Source organism: Heterodontus francisci, chromosome 19 (genome assembly GCF_036365525.1).
Source record: "Heterodontus francisci isolate sHetFra1 chromosome 19, sHetFra1.hap1, whole genome shotgun sequence".
In the NCBI taxonomy this organism is placed as follows: Eukaryota; Metazoa; Chordata; class Chondrichthyes; order Heterodontiformes; family Heterodontidae; genus Heterodontus; species Heterodontus francisci.
The window spans coordinates 83,153,539-83,170,030 of NC_090389.1; the positions used below are offsets into that span (position 1 = coordinate 83,153,539).

Below are 16,492 nucleotides of genomic sequence, written 5' to 3' on the forward strand. Positions count from 1 at the left end.
CTGAAACCTTAACTCTGTTTCTCTTTCTACAAATGCTGCCAAACCTGCTGTGTATTTCAAGCGCTTTCTGTTTTTATTTCAGATTTCCGGCATCCGCAGTATTTTGCTTTTATTCAATTTGAAGGGAGGTTGAATTCTGAAGCTTAAAAAGACTGGAAACGAGGTGTTCCCCTTGCTATTTCATTGTGCGGCCGTTCTCTGGCAGCTCTGTCTCTTTTGCAGCTCAGGTTTTTGGTCGATTTCCTCTGTGGAGTTGCGACTTTTGGGTTTGCGACAACGCAGCAACGTTGTAGCAACGAATCAACCAATAGCTTTCAGCTTTACTTGGAAACAAATCTCTTCCGGCTGTGACTTCAGTATCGCGCTGTGTGACTGGTATGAAATGTACACATGGGAAGCTGTGACAAACAAGCTGGGAGCACAGGGGAGAAAGACTGTAGCACTACAGAAAATCAGTTATAAATATTACATTAATAACAGCATCAGAGAATCTGCAGTTAGCAGGAAGATGCAGTGTGAGTCTGTGTCATTGCTGTCGCCCATCACAGCCTTGCAGTTTGTGGGAGATTTTCTCCTTTCAGGTAACTTTCAATCATTATGTATTTTTTAAATAGCATTTAATGAATTTCTGAACTAACCTCATTTAATAAAATCCAAAAAGGCTCTAAAGGAGCCCTACTTTCATTAAAACTGCGAGGGGAATTGAATACAAAAGTAGAAAGGTTATGCTTCGGTTATATAGGGCATTGGTGAGACTACAGCTGGAGTACTGTGTACAGTATTGGTCTCCTTATTTAAGGAAGAATGTAAATGTGTTGGAAGCAGTTCAGAGAAGGTTTACAAGACTGATACCTGGAATGGGTGGGTTATCTTATGAGGAAAGGTTGGACAGAATAGGCTTGTATCCGCTGGAGTTTAGAAGAGTAAGAGGCGACTTGATTGAAACATATAAGATCATGAGGGGAGTTGACAGGGTGGATGTGGAAAGGATGTTTCCCCTGTTGGAGAATCTAGAACTTTCTTTGGCCCTCCTTATCTCGAGAGACAATGGGTAAGCGCCTGGAGGTGGTCAGTGGTGTGTGGAGCAGCGCCTGGAGTGGCTATAAAGTCCAATTCTAGAGTGACAGGCTCTTCCACAGGTGCTGCAGAAAAATTTGTTTGTCGGGGCTGTTACACAGTTGGCTCTCCCCTTGCGCCTCTGTCTTTTTTCCTGCCAACTGCTAAGTCTCTTCGACTCGCCACACTTTAGCCCCGCCTTTATGGCTGCCCGCCATAAACTAAGGGTCACTATTTTAAAAAAGGGGTCGCCCATTTAAGACAGAGATAAGGAAAATATTTTTCTCTCAGAGGGTCGTGAGTCTTTGGAATTCTCTTCCTCAAAAGGCAGTGGAAGCAGAATCTTTAAATATTTTTAAGCCAGAGGTAGATTGATTCTTGATAAGCAAGGGGGTGAAAGATTATCCGGGATAGGCAGGAATGTGGAGTTGAGGTTACAATGTGATCAGCCATGATCTTATTGAATGGTGAAGCAAGCTTGAGGGGTTGAATGGCCTACTCCTGCTCCTAATTCGTATGTTCCATATCTTTTCCCATTGTCAGTCAAATCATAGAATAGTTGCAGCACAGAAGGAGCCATTTTGTCCATCGTTTCCATGCGACTCTACAAAAAGCAGCTCAGCTAGCCCCACTGCCCCGCCCTTTCCCTGTACCACACCAATTTTTTTCTCTTCAGATAATTATCCAATTCTCTAATCAATGCCACGATTGAATTTGCCTCCATCACACTTTCAGGCAGTGCATTCCAGGACCTAATCACTCATATCATAAAGACGTTATTCCTCGGGTTCTTGACCCTTACGCCAATGGGAACCCTGATGATTTTGAATTTTCTGCACCCTCTGTAATGCCTTCACATCCTTCCCAAAGTACAGTGCTCAGAATTGGATCCAATACTCCAGTTGAGGCTCAACCAGGGTTTTAGAAAAATTCACCATAACCTCCTTGCTTTTCTACTCTGCCTCTGTTTATAAAGCCCAGGATCCTGTATGCCTTATTACCTGCCCTGTCATCTTCAATGATTTGTGCACATATGCCTCCAGGTCATTCTTCTCATACACCCTCTACACCCTCTTTAGACTTGTATCCTTTATTTTATATTGCCTCTCCTCATTCTTCCTATCAAAATGTATCATTTCACACTTCTCTGTATTAAATTTCATCTGCCACTTGTCTGCCCATTCCACCAGCCTGTCTATGTCCTCTTGAAGTTGATCACTATTCTCACAGTTCACAATACTTCCAAGTTTTGTGTCATCCGCAAATTTTGTAATTATGCCTTGTACACACAAGTCTAGGTCACTGATATAGATCACGAGAAGCAGTGGTCCCAGTACCGAGCCCTGGCGAAGCCCACTATGTACCTTCCTCCAGTCCGAAAAACAACTGTTCACCACTGCTCTCTGTTTCCTGTCACTCAGCCAACTTCATATACATGTTACCACTGTCGTGGGAGGTTAAAACATTGTGAAAAGAGCCTCCTGCTAAACAAAATTACATGCTTTGTGTTCTGTTATTAGGTTTCAGCCGTGGCTCAGTTGGCAGGAGGTTGTGGGTTCCATTCAAGAGACTTGTGCACATAAGAAGCTAGGCTGACACTTTGGAGCATTACTGAGGAAGTGTTGCAATGTTAGAGGTGCAGTCTTTTGCATCAGATGTTAAACCGAGGCCTCTTCTACCCCCTTAGGTGGATGTGAAATATCCCACGGCCACTATTTTGAAGAGCAGGGAGTGTCCTGGGCCAATATTTATCCATCAATCAACATCGCTAAAAAAACAAATTATCTGGTCATTATCACATTGCTGTTTCTGAGAGCTTGCTACACGCAAATTGGCTTCTGTGTTTCCTACATTACAACGACTACTCTTCAAAAGTACTTCATTGGTTGTACAGCACTTTAAGATGTCCTGAGGTCATGAACAATGCTATATAAATGCAAGTTATTTCAAATACCATGACCAGTGAGTAGCAAGATAAAGTGCATTTATATAGCACCTTTCACGACCTCAGGATGTCCCAAAGTGCTTGACACCCAATGAAGCACTTTTGAAGTTTAGTTACCAGAGGAAATGCAGCAGTCAGTTTTTGCACAAGAAACTCCCACCAACAGCAATCAGATAATGACCAGATAGACTGTTTGAGTGATTTGTTTGAGGGATAAATATTGGCCAGGACACTGGGGAGAATTCTCCTGCTCTTCTTCAAAATAGTGGCATGAGATAATTGATGTCCAATGAGATGGCCTCGGTTTAATGTTTCATCTGAAAGACGGCACCTCCAACAATGCAGCACTCCTTCAATACTGCACTAGGAGTGTCAGCCTAGATGTTCAAGTTGCTGGAGTGGGATTTGCACTTGTAACTCAGAGACAACAGTGCTACCATTGAGCCACAGCTGACACCTTTTTACTATGATCATAGTGTAGGAATTTGGGGTACAGTGGTTTTGGTGCTCGACATTAGTTCAAACCCACCATGGTACATTGTGAAAATGAGCTGAACGAATTTTGTAATTTGTGGTCTGGCACCATAAAAACAACGATAATAGCTGCCAGATTGTTGTCCAAAACCCAGTTATTTCACTAATGCCCTTCAGAGAAGGAAATATGTCACGCCGGACCTAGTGCCCTACATGTGACTCCAGTCCAACACTGTGATTGTCTGTTGCAGTTCTCTGATGTGATCTAGCAAGCCACCTAGTTGGAAACAGTTGCTACAGAGGATAGCTTACCATCACTTTCTCAGAGCAACTAGGGATGGGCAATGGTGAGGGCAGTCCTACCCAGTTGGACGATGGAGGAGAGGCGTTGGAGGAAGACCGTGTTGTCAACCTTATCAAAGGCTGCAAACAGATTTTGAAGAATGAGGAGGCCACAGTCACATAGGATGTCATTTGTGACTTTGATAGCTGTTTCAGTGCTGTGGCAGGAGCGGAAACCTGATTGGAGGGAGTTGCAGGAAAGGTGAGCACGAATTTGAGAAGTGACAACATGTACAAGGACTTGGGATAGGAAAAGGAGTTTGGAGATTGGACGGTACTTTGCAAGGACAGAGGAGTAGTTGATGCGAATAGCAAACACGCATTTAAGGGGAAGCTAGATAAGGGAATATGTTGATAGAGGTAGATGAAGAGGGGTGGGAGGAGGCTCATGAGCATAAACACCAGCATAGACCAGTTGGGCTGAATGGCCTGTTTCTGTGACGTACATTCTATGTAATGATGACCTTGCCAGTGTACCCCACATCCTGAGAACAAGTAAAAATGAAACAGAAATCTTTTAACAGCTTTTTTATTTCCTTCCCCACTGATAGGTGAAGGAGCCAGTGTAAGCCTTTATGCCTTGAATTCTACAAATGGCTACAACAGAAAACTTACTTGCAATGTGCTTCGAAGCTACTGCATTCATGGCATCAAACCTTGTTGGCCTGTACACGTGCAAAATAACAAGCCCCTTTTGGCAGTGTTTGGAGCAAAAGGCCTCATTGTTCTCGAGCTTAATACATGTTCTAAAGAACCAAAGCTGCAGGAGATCTGTCAGCTTCATGAATTGCATGACTGGATTTGGGATCTTCAGTGGCTGAAGGGTGACTGTGAATCTGCCATGTACTTTGGCCTGGCTCTTGGGCACAACTCTGTGGTTCTATATGACTGCAAGGCAGGGAGAACCTTGTGTGAGGTTCACTGTGATGTGAAATGCATCCTATATTCTGCTTGCTTTGTTGGTCATAGTTGGGCTGAACTAGTATTAATTTCTGGAACTGTCTTTAACCAGCTAGTCCTATGGCGAATGGAAGGTCCAACCAATGAGGATGGCAGGGTGCAAACGGAACGATGCATTAGCGGGCACAGTGGGGTCATCTTCAGCATTAATTACATGGAGAAGAATGGTATCCTTGCGTCAGCCTCAGATGATAGAAGCATAAGGCTCTGGAAAGTTGGGAACTTGCGCCAAGATCTTAAGGGCAGGGCAGATTCTGTAGAGTGTCTTCTACAGTTATACGGACACCAGTCCAGGGTTTGGTCAGTACGGCTCCTGGAGGACCACATTATCAGCATCGGAGAAGATTCTGCTTGCATTGTGTGGAACTATAATGGAGAAATCATCAACTGCTTCAGAGGACACAAAGGGAGGAGTGTGAGAGCATTGGCAGTCAATGAAGAGAAGGGATGGCTGGTCACTGGAGGAGCAGATTCAGGCATCAGGTTATGGCAGATTCAGGAGATGAAAGCAGAAGACATGGTCATTACTCAACTCAAATTTGGTGAGACTGGGAAAATGGGGACACCAAAAACTCTGACATTGGTTGACCCAGCTCTTTTATTGGTCATGACTGATGCTGGGAGCATCTACAGCTATTGCCTGGTCTCTGGTAAATGGAAACTCATCCTGGAAGACCCAAGTTACCAATCATACAGCTTGTTAGCAGTCACAAGGCTACTTAACGGCTGTGTGCTTTGTGCAGTGGGGAACATTAAAGGCCGCATTAAAATATTTCAGCTTTCTGATACCGAGGTGTCGGTGGAGAATCAAGTGCACCAAGGGAAGGTCCACAGCCTAGGCTGGGCGTTCCAAGAAGGGCAGAGTGCAGACAAATGCAATCTTTTCTCCTCAGGTGCCGATGGCATCATGATCTGGCGGGAGGTTTCCTGCGATGGCGGCCACATGGTCTCGGTGGCAGAGAAGTGCCGTTACCTCCTCCCATTGTGCAAGCACAGGTGGCATACAAGTGTGGCGTTCCTGCCTGAGCTCCACTTTTTGGTATGCGGAGACCGCCGTGGCTCCTTGTTACTCTACTTGTGCGCTGGGAGAGACCAGGATGAACAACAGAGGCCCAGCGAGGCAAGTGTGAACGTGGTGGTCTCAGAAAATACAGCCAAAGAATTTCCCAAGGGGAAACTCCCACACAGTTCAACCAGAGTCACCACCCAGGTCGTGTGCCGAGAGCCGATTTCCGTTCTGTCAGGACTACATGGGAAATTGGGGGTGACGTCAGTTCTGTTTCACGATGGTTTTGTATACAGCACCGGGCGGGATGGCTGTTACCGTCAGCTTAAGGTAGAAGATGGAGGGCTAAAATTGCTGAGGAGTCAGAGAGCCTGCAAAGGGATGGATTGGGTGGAACGGCTTCTCTTGACACCTGAAGGCAACCTCCTTGTGCTTGGCTTCCACTCCACCAACTTTGTCCTGTGGCATGTGAAGACCAGCGAGAAGCTGCTTTGCATCCCCTGTGGTGGAGGTCATAGGTCGTGGAGTTACAGCAGCTCTCCAACCAATGAGATCTTCACCTATATCAAGTCAGGCGACATCTTCGTCTGTCAAAGGAACTCGCGTGGCAGCTCACAGACAGTCATCAAAGAGTGCATGCATGGGCGTGAGCTTACCTGTGTGAGGCTTGTTAAAAGGCTTGAATCATCAACTAATGGACCCATAAGTATCCTGGCTACAAGCAGCGAGGACACAACCGTGAATGTTTTAGCCATTTACGAAAGCTCGGGCCACGTGTCCAAGCTGACAATGATTGGTGACCACATCTCCAGCGTAAGGACCATGGCTGTCACCAGGAGCAGTCGACCCGAGAGTGGTGATGATTGCTCCAGCTCCTCTGCTGTGTTATTCTCTGCCGGCGGGAGGGCTGAGCTGGAATGTTACCACCTCTTTATCAAACATGGTGATGCCAGCGCTCCTGTGAGCTGTCAGGTGGCGCATCTGGTTTCTCACAGGTTGGCTGAAGACTGGGAGCGAATGAAAAACAGGCACAGAATGCTAAAGATCGACCCAGAAACTAGGTATCTTTTTTATTTTATCTACTTTATTTTAAGGCATTGACTCTTGTTGGGATATTACTGAGGCGCAGCTCCATGGACCCCTAAACCCCTCTCCCTCACACCTGCAGCCCTCTGGTGCCTCATAGAAGTGCCAATACTTTGAGTATGGGTCAAGAGAGGGAATGTCAGCCATAGTTCAGTGGTAGCACTCTTGCCTCTGAGGCAGAAGGTTGTGGATTCAAGTCTCACTCCAGCGACTTGAGGACTAGGCTTCACACTTCAGTGCCAGTACTGAGGGAGTGCTGCCATGCCGAAGGTGCTGTCTTTTGGACATGACATTAAACATGACACAAAAAAGATCCTACGGCACTATTTGAAGAAGAGCAGGGGAGTTTACCTCAGTGTGCTGACCAATATTTGTCCCTCTACCAACATCATTACATTATAACATTCAGAAACTGGCTGTAAAGCACTTTGGGACATCCTGAGGTCATGAAAGGCGCTATAGAAATGCATTGTCTTTGTTGCTTTGCCTGCAGACTGATATGGGTGGAGACATGAGAGCAGCTTGGACACTTGATCTTTCAGCAGCAAAAAGGGTTTGAAAAATTTCACCTAATCTCAGGAGCTAATTGACTGGAGTGTTTTACCATTCTGTGACCTTTGCCCTCTCTTGTTAAGGTACATGTCCATTGTGGTGGTGGATGATGGGGTGGATTTTGGAGCAGCCCCCAGCTCCTCCTGGCATTTCCTGGCTGCAGCCTGCAGTGATGGAGCTGTGAGGTGAGCAATCTCTTACACCGTGCACAAGCTTTACTTATTTGAATTCTTCCCTAGCCCACCCCTTGCTCTGCACCCCCGGTCCCCTGTCTACCCCTCCCCCAATAACAGTAAGATCACGAGCCAAACAGACCTTGAATTTCCCAGAAAACACAACAGCAAATTCTGGGAACGCTCGGCAGGTCTGTTAGCACCTGTGGAGAGAGAAACAAGCAAGCTAATGTTTAAGGTGCCGAACCTTTGTCAGGACGAGAACTTTGTATGCTGGGTCCCCCTAGATCATATAATCAGGCCGCCCAGAAGGAGGCCATTCGGCCTATCGTGCCTGTGCCAGCTCTTTGTAACAGTTATCCAATTAGTCCTATCTCCCCCTCACCCTGTTCTTTCCCCATAGTCTTGCAAATGTTTCCTTTTCAAGTATTTATCCAATTCCCTTTTGAAAGTTTCTATTGAATCTGCTTCCACCGCCCTTTCAGGCTGTGTGTTCTGGATCATAACAACTCGTTGTGTTTAAAAATGCAATTTCTCCTCATCTCCCTCTCTTGTTCTTTTGTCCTCATTTTTCCTGGGAAGGGAAGGAGAAAATTGTTTCTATCTCTATCCTGTGATCCCAGCTGGAAAGTGAGTGTGTGGATACCAGGTTTGGATGTGGTCCTTCCAAAGTCCAATAGCACTTGTGTCATGGCCTGCCAATAACATATTACCGTGTCTCTATAAAAGATGCACCTTTCATTACAGTCACGTGCCACGTTGTATTGCTGAGCTGTTGCAGTTTTTCACTTGTCGAGTTGTCTTTGCTGTGCAGACTCTTTCTAATCGATGAGTGTCAGAGGAAGATGCAGCTCCTCGCTGAATCTTTCTACCATCAGAGGTGTGTGCTGAAGCTGCAGACCTTCACATACCAGCCAGCCACCAGAGGGCGGTAAGTACATTAGCAGAGGGTTCCAAGGATACGGTATTAATTAACGTGCGACTTGTGTTGAGTAGGGCTGACATTGAGCCATTGGAGTTCCTGATCACTACTGCATTTCAAACCATGTTGCTGCATCTTGATCCTTGTTTACCAACCCTCTCCATGGCCTCGCCCCTCCCTATCTCTAACCTCCTCCAGCCCCACAACCCTCCGAGATCTCTGCACTTATCCAAATCTTGCCTCATGTGCATTCCCAGTTTCCTTCATCCTTCCATTGGCTGTCTAGTCCTTAAGCTCTGGAATCCCTTCCCTAAACCTTTCTGCCCCTCTACCTCTTCTCTCTCCTCCTTTAAGACGCTCCATAAAATCTATCTCTTTGACCAATCTTTTGATCATCCTCCTACTATCTCCTCATGTTGCTCAATGATTAGTTTAAACTGATATTCTCTTGTGAAGCTCCTTGGCATGTTTTGCTCCATTAAAGGCACTATATAAATGCACATTGTTGTTACCTATGTTCAGTTATTACCTTAAAAACTCCAAAATTCCTTCTGTGCAGTGTTTTGTAAAAAAAACCTAAAAAAACAGCCCTGTCAGCCCCAGGGGGTAAGACAGGTTAATGTTTCGGGTAGTGTCCTGTCTTCAGAACTGAAGATTGAAAAGAGTTACACTGCTCCACTTGCCCCAGATCACTCCAGGTCTCACTATGAAGTATCTCTGCAGCCCCATCCTCCCTTGTTTTCCAGTTCACACTGTTCTCTTGGGCAATCTCAGCTGACTGCATGCTGGATCACAGCGCAATCCGACTCAGGACCTGTGGCTAGCTGGTACGGGAACACTGAACATTTGTGGGTACGTTTCTAAGAATGACGATCCAGCTTGATTTCATTCATTCATTACAATTTATCCTCTTTGCCTTTTAGTTAATGTGTATTTTTATTTTATTCATTCATGGGGTGTGGGCGTCGCTGGCAAGGCCAGCATTTGTTGCCCGTCCCTAATTGCCCGCGTGATGGCGGTGGTGAATCGCCTTCTTGAACACAACTGAGTGTCTTGCTAGGCCATTTCAGAGGGCAGTTAAGAGTCAACCACATTGCTGTGGGTCTGGAGTCACATGTAGGCCAGACCAGGTAAGGATGGCAGATCTCCTTCCCTGAAGGACATTAGTGAATCGGGTGGGTTTTTACAACAATGTGGTAGGTACATGGCCACCATTACTGAAACTAGTTTTTTATTGTGGGTTTATTTAATTAACTCTGAGTTGCAGTGGTAGCATTTGAACTCCTGTTTCTGGATCATTAGTCCAGGCCTCTGGATTACTAGTCCAGTAACATAACCACTATGCTACTATACCCCTGTCATTTTCTCGCACTCTCTCCCTCTTTTCCTTTCAGTCTCTTGTGCTGCACTGTCGGAAGTGCCACCTATCAGATGAGATGTTAAACCGAGGCCCTGTCTGCCCTCTCTGGTGGCTGTAGAAGATCCCATGGCACTATTTCGAAGAAGAGCAGGGGAGTTACCCTTGGTGCCCTGGCCTATATTTATCCCTCAATCAACATCACAAAAACAGATTATCTGGTTATGATCACGTTGCTGTTTGTGGGAGTTTGCTGTGCACAACTTGGCTGCCATGTTTCCTACATTACAACAATGACTACACTTCAGGAGTACTTCATTGGCTGTAAAGCATTTTGAGACGTCTGGTGGTCCTGAAAGGCGCTATATAAACGCAAGACTTTCTTTTTCGTTGCTCCCGGTCTCTCTTGCTCACTCTTATCAACATCCTAGGGGTTACCATTGACCAGAAATTTAATTGGACCAGCCATATAAATACTGTGGCTACAAGAGCAGGTCACAGGCTAGGAATTCTGCAGTGAGTAACTCACCTCCTGTCTCCCCAATGCCTGTCCACCATCTACAAGGCACAAGTCAGGAGTGTGATGGAATACTCTCCACTTGCCTGGATGAGTGCAGCTCCAACACTCAAGAAGCTCGACACCATCCAGGACAAAGCAGCCCACTTGATCAGCACCCCATCCACCACCTTAAACAATCACTCCCTCCACCACCGACGCACGGTGGCGGCAGTGTGTACCATCTACAAGATGCACTGCAACAACTCACCAAGGCTCCTATGACAGCACCTTCCAAACCTGTGACCGCTACCAACTAGAAGGACAAGGGCAGCAGACACTGGCAACACCACCACCTGCAAGGTCCCCTCCAAGCTGCAAACCATCCTGACTTGGAACTATATTGCCGTTCCTTCACTGTCGCTGGGTCAAAATCCTGGAACTCCCTTCCTAACAGCACTGTGGTTGTGCCTACACCAGATGGACTGCGGTGGTTCAAGAAGGCAGCTCACCACCACCTTCTCAAGGGCAATTAGGGATGGAGAACAAATGCTGGCCTCGCCAGTGACACTCACAACCCATATAACAATAAAAAAATTATTATATCCAAATGGAGGCCCAAAGCCTGATCATTCTGACACAAATGGAAGTTTAATTTTTTTTAAGCAAAGCAATCATTTGGTTAACAGTAAAAGCAACTCAAAAGATAGAAATGTTGCTGTTTCACTTTTTAAAATTGCAAATAACAAAACATTTCTCACTCCCTGCAGCAGAGCGTTTCTATGCAGTGCGGCCACAGATGGAAGGATTGCATTTTGGGATATCTCACAAACCATTGAGAGGGCCAAGGTGGAAAATATTCTGCTGGAGAGAACCCATCAACCCTGGGGTATGTACCATCAATCAAGCTCACTAAAAGTGCACTCTATTGGCTAAATGACACACCACTCCCTGCAGTGCTACACCAATTCTGGGGAACATACCACATAGCTGAGTAATACTACACTCCATTGGCTGTGAGTAACACCACCCCTCCAGCGCTACACCAATCCTGGGATGCATACCACACAACTGAGTAAAACCACGCCCTATTGGCTGAGTGAAACACCAGCTATGCGGTGCCACATTTGCTGTGTGAAAATTGAAGAAGAGTTTTGAATTTTCAAATACATTGCCCCCCACCCCTCTCTCTTCCCACTAGCCCTGTCCCATCCTCATAGACCAGCTTTTGGGGGAGAAAGGACAGGAGGGGAGGGGGCGCACGTTAGAGGATATGATTTGCTATTGCTTGCATTCACCCAAAACATGTTTTACTTTCGCTGTCTTTTTTTTTTAATGTAAATCAGATTTTTCAGGCGATAAATTGTGTAGCAAGAAACAATTTCAATCTGGTCTAATATCTATCCCTCAGCCAACATCTCTAAAACAGATTGTCTGGTCATTATCATATTGCTGTTTGTAGGAGCTTGCTGAGCACACTTTGGCTGTCGTATTTCATAAACGTGGAAGCTAAATAAGATTTACGGCACAGAAGGAGGCCATTCGGCCCATCACCAGCTGAAAAAGAGCTATCCAGCCGAATCCATTTTCCAGCATTTGGTCCGTAGCCCTGTAGTTAACATGGCACTTCAGGTGCATATCCAAGTATTTTTAAATATGATGAGGTTTCTGCCTCTACTACCTTTTCAGGTAGTGAGTTCCAGACACCACCACCCTCTGGGTGAAAAAGGTTCTCCTCAACTCCCCTCTGTTCCTCTACCAGTTACTTTAAATCTATGCCCCCCTGGTTATTGATTTCTTTGCTAAGTGAAATAGGTCCTTTCTATCCACTCTATCCAGGCCCCTCATAATTTTATACACCTCAGCCTCCCCTGTTCCAAAGAAAACAACCCCAGTCTATCCAATCTTTCCTCATAGCTAAAATTCTCCATTCCTGGCAACATCCTCATAAATCTCCTCTGTATCCTCTCTTGTGAGATCACATCCTTCCTGTAATGCAGTGACCAGAACTGAACGCAGTACTCTAGCTGCGGTCTAACTAGTGTTTTATACAGTCCTAGCATAACCTCCATGCTCTTATAGTCTAGGCGTCGGCCAATAAAGCAAAATATCCCGTATGCCTTCTTGATCACCTTATCTACCCGTCCTGCCACCTTCGGGGATCTGTGGACATGCTCTCCAAGGTCCCTCGCTTCCTCTACACTTTCCTACTTTACAACAGTGACTACATCTCAAAAATGCTTCATTGGCTGTAAAGTGTTTTGGAATGTCCTGAGATTGCAAAAGGCTCTATATAAATGCAAGTCTTGTAGGTGTATCCTGCAAGAGTGTAGTGGGTGAAATTTGAATTTGCCACTTGTTTTAGAACGTGATGATATTCAGTTCTGTCAAAGTTGTTGAATATTGAGCAGCACTTTGTGTGGTTTGTGCCCTCCCTGCTCAAGTTACATTTCTACCCCGCAGTCTTTCAGGAGAGGGCAGAGGTTGGGTTTGAGCCGGTGTCTGGTGGGGGAGCGCAGATGACCGTCCAAGTTCACAACTGGAAGCTGTGGGTGGGTGGCTTGGTGTACTGACAAAGAGTGCTATTGTGTTTCTCACAGGGCTGGAAACTCCCCTTCTTCTGTTAAAGGCCCATCAGTGTGGAGTGAGCGGACTGCACGTTCGGCCCCTAGACTATGGGTGCTACCTCTTAGCCAGCGGTGGGGACGACAACGCCATCCGCATCTGGGTGATTTCCGTGGGGGTGGCAGGAGGCGATGATGACGCAGTGAGAGGCGAGACTTTGGATGGACCGTGCACTAACGTGGACGGCCAGGGCGCAGGTGATGCTACCGGAGTTTCCGTGCGGGTGGCGGAGGGGCCTTGTGTTGACAGTGCGCATGCTGCGCACGTGACTGGGGTGAGGATCCTGAGCTCGAGGCTGCTGGTGTCAGTCTCCATCGACCAGCGACTGACGCACTGGCAGCTGAACAATCATGATCTGCACTTCCAGCACAGCACATGCTGCCAGGTGGCAGATATCGCAGAGCTGGAGAGCTGGGAGGGAGCTAATCCAGAGACTCACCTCTTCGCTGTGTGTGGGCACGGGCTGCAGATCCTGAAGAGTCAGCAGGTGGAACAAACCGCCTCGTGATACAAAAGCCAAATGCTGCAGATGCTGGAAATCTGAAATAAAACCAAGAAATGCTGGAAATACTCAGCAGGTCAGGCAGCATCTGTGGAGAGAGAAACAGAGTTAATGTTTCAAGTCAATGGCCTCTCATCTCAACTGGAAAAAGTTACGAGTTCATAAGCAACATAGGTTGCTTTTGATAATTCTGTTCTCAAACATGATGCATGTGCCAGTTAGCCAAGCATTACATAGAATTTTACAGCACAGAAATAGGCCATTCGGCCCAACTGGTCAGTGTTGGTATTTGTGCTCCACATGAGCCTCCTCCCACCCTATTTCATCTCACCCTGTCACCATATCCTATTTTCTCCTCCCTCATTTGCTTAACTAGCTTCCTATTAAAGGCATTCATGCTATTTGCTTCAACCACTGCCTGTTCCACTTCACCACAACTTTTGGTGTAAAGAAGTTTCTCCTGAATTTCCTATTGGATTTATTAATGACTGTTTTACATTTTTGGTCCCGAGTTTTGGACTCCCTCACAAATGGAAACATCTCTATATCTACCCGACCAAACCTTTTCAGAATTTTAAAGACCTCTATCAGGTCACCCCTCAGCCTTCTGTTTTCTAGAGGATAGAGTCCCAGCCTGTTTAATCTGATATGCATAACCTCTCAGTTCTGGTATTATCCATGTAAATCTAGTGTTGCACCTTCTGTATCATGTGGCAATTCAAACTTAATTGTGGAGAGGGTGGGCCTGATCTACAACAGCCAGTGGTCACGTATGCCATCTATTAATTTTAAAACGGGCATTCTGTTTCAGCCTCAATGGGTAAATACACTGCCTGACTGTGGTGACAGATCAGCACAGTTTGCGTTTCGATCCCTTTGTCTCTGCTTAATTTGCGAACTCAGTCCAGGCAACAATGGTACTGATACAGCCAGTCTCGGTGTCCTCAGCAATAGGATCAGTCAGAAACCCAGTTCCTGCTCACCGTCCAACAGCAAATGCACACGTGTGGATGCAGACTTGGGCGTGGATGTGATGCCTTCTATGTCCGAATAGCCCGTTGTACATGAAGAATGTCCACAAAGCGCCTTGGGATGGTTGTTGTCCATGGGACCTGTATGTCAACAGGAGTCATTAGATTCAGGAAAGGTGTGATTAGCAAGCAGCTGGACTGTTTCTGCCTCATATTTGCCACTGCAAGGAGTGAGCTGAAGTGTGTTACAAACGGGATAGCCCACAGGCTGTGGGTAGTTTAATTTTGGGGTGCTTTTGATGTTATTAAACACAGCACAGTGGCGCAGTGGTTAGCACTGCAGCCTCACAGCTCCAGTGAACCGGGTTCAATTCTGGGTCCTGCCTGTGTGGAGCTTGCAAGTTCTCCCTGTGTTTGCGTGGGTTTCCTCCGGGTGCTCCGGTTTCCTCCCACATGCCAAAGACTTGCAGGTTGATAGGTAAATTGGCCATTAGCAATTGTCCGTAGTGTAGGTAGGTGGTAGGGAAATATAGGGACAGGTGGGGATGTGGTAGGAATATGGGATTAGTGTAGCATTAGTATAAATGGGTGGTTGATGGTCGGCACAGACTCGGTGGGCCGAAGGGCCTGTTTCAGTGCTGTATCTCTAAACTAAACTAAACTAAACACTTGACCTTTGCTGCTGTGCTCTATGACATTACCTGAGGCACCTGGATAAAATCTGGCCCCACTGCAGTCTATCCTGGACTTTTATTTATCTTAAGTGGGGAGGAGTGATCTACTCCGGACTGAAACTGGAGACATCCATTTGGGCAGTCTCATTCGACACAACGCCTTCCCTTCACACCATCACTACCGGGAGGAGAAGGTAGATCAGCAGCAGCAGCTGACCGTCTGGCAAGGATAATGAATCTAACCAACGTTATCACTTGTATGGAAACCATCGCCCCTTCCATTCCTTAGCCTAACTGAGCCTCAGGGCCCAACAAGACACATGCTCAGATTTCAGGCCCACCTTCAGCAGACAGAGTTATGGCTCTGGGCAACGATATTAAATCCAAGCCCAGGCTTGAGTCCTGCAATTAAAAACACAAGAACCAATTCAATGGATTGAATAATAACTTTATTGTGAAGTATTTTCTTTAGAAAGGGTTTATTTTGTTTAAAGTCAAATTTTGGAACATTTGAAATTTCAGTCACCGAGGAAAATGGGAATTTTTTGTTGCAGTTTGAGTGATTGGTTCATCGTCAAAACGTGACAGGTGTGTGTTTACATGGGGAAATGCCATTATAAATTGTTTACACAGGCAGTTTCAATGTTAAACGTTGATGCAAAAATGTAACCGATAAATAAGACATAAGGAAGTAAGGTTGGTGGACAGGAAATGACTACAAGTTCATCGGTAATTCTGGAAAATTGAATGAGAAAAGTTTTTTAAAATTAAAATTACCAACTTTCTGTATTCTGTCTTCATCAAATCATTCAAATAGATTATCAACACACACACACTTGAATATATAAATTCTTTCCGGGTGAGATAACATCCAATGGTTAATGATTAATGATATTTTACCGTTTGGGTAGGTGGGGTTACTGCCTGTGTGGGTTGTCATGAATGTTTCATGTCCCATTTATCATCTGTTCTGCAGATAATATAACTCCTATTGAAAAGGGACTGAGTGTAAGCTGTCATTTCACACATGGCTGGCTCCCAATGGCCAGTCACATGTTGACAGATGCACTCAGCACTGGGAAAGAGTTATCTGTTTATGACCGTGCATTGCAAATATGCTTCAGAGAGAGACGGATTGCAAATGGGTTGAGAGAGGATGCAATGTTAACCGTGAGTGACAATGGGGGAAAAGAAACAATTCTCAAAGTAGGTTTGATCAACTTTTGGAAAGCGAAATGAAGGGGATTCACCCTCTGCGTCACTTCAGTCCCTTTACGACGAGCTCAGTTTAGCATTTGGGGAGGGTCGGAAAGCTGCCTCTGGTTCATTTCCAAATTCGGAAATAAATAGA

General features: G+C 45.8%; 1 protein-coding gene across 3 annotated transcripts; it reads left to right on the forward strand.

Annotated features, from left to right (window-relative positions):
- Positions 1 to 404: 404 nt before the first annotated feature.
- Positions 405 to 15,888, forward strand: wdr6 (WD repeat domain 6). Of its 3 annotated transcripts, XR_010976995.1 has the most exons (7): positions 419 to 581; positions 4,369 to 6,844; positions 7,505 to 7,606; positions 8,409 to 8,525; positions 9,263 to 9,368; positions 11,140 to 11,258; positions 12,970 to 13,054. XR_010976995.1 is itself a non-coding variant. In XM_068052126.1 (6 exons), the coding sequence occupies exons 1-6, from the start codon at positions 509 to 511 to the stop codon at positions 13,500 to 13,502; spliced, it is 3,420 nt and encodes a 1,139-aa protein (XP_067908227.1). In that variant the 5' UTR covers positions 405 to 508; the 3' UTR covers positions 13,503 to 15,888. The 3 variants fall into 3 exon arrangements, 2 of the variants coding, with proteins under 2 accessions (XP_067908227.1, XP_067908226.1); XM_068052126.1 differs by lacking the exon at positions 9,263 to 9,368 and having other exon boundaries at positions 405 to 581; positions 12,970 to 15,888; XM_068052125.1 differs by lacking the exon at positions 9,263 to 9,368 and having other exon boundaries at positions 11,143 to 11,258; positions 12,970 to 15,888.
- Positions 15,889 to 16,492: the final 604 nt, after the last annotated feature.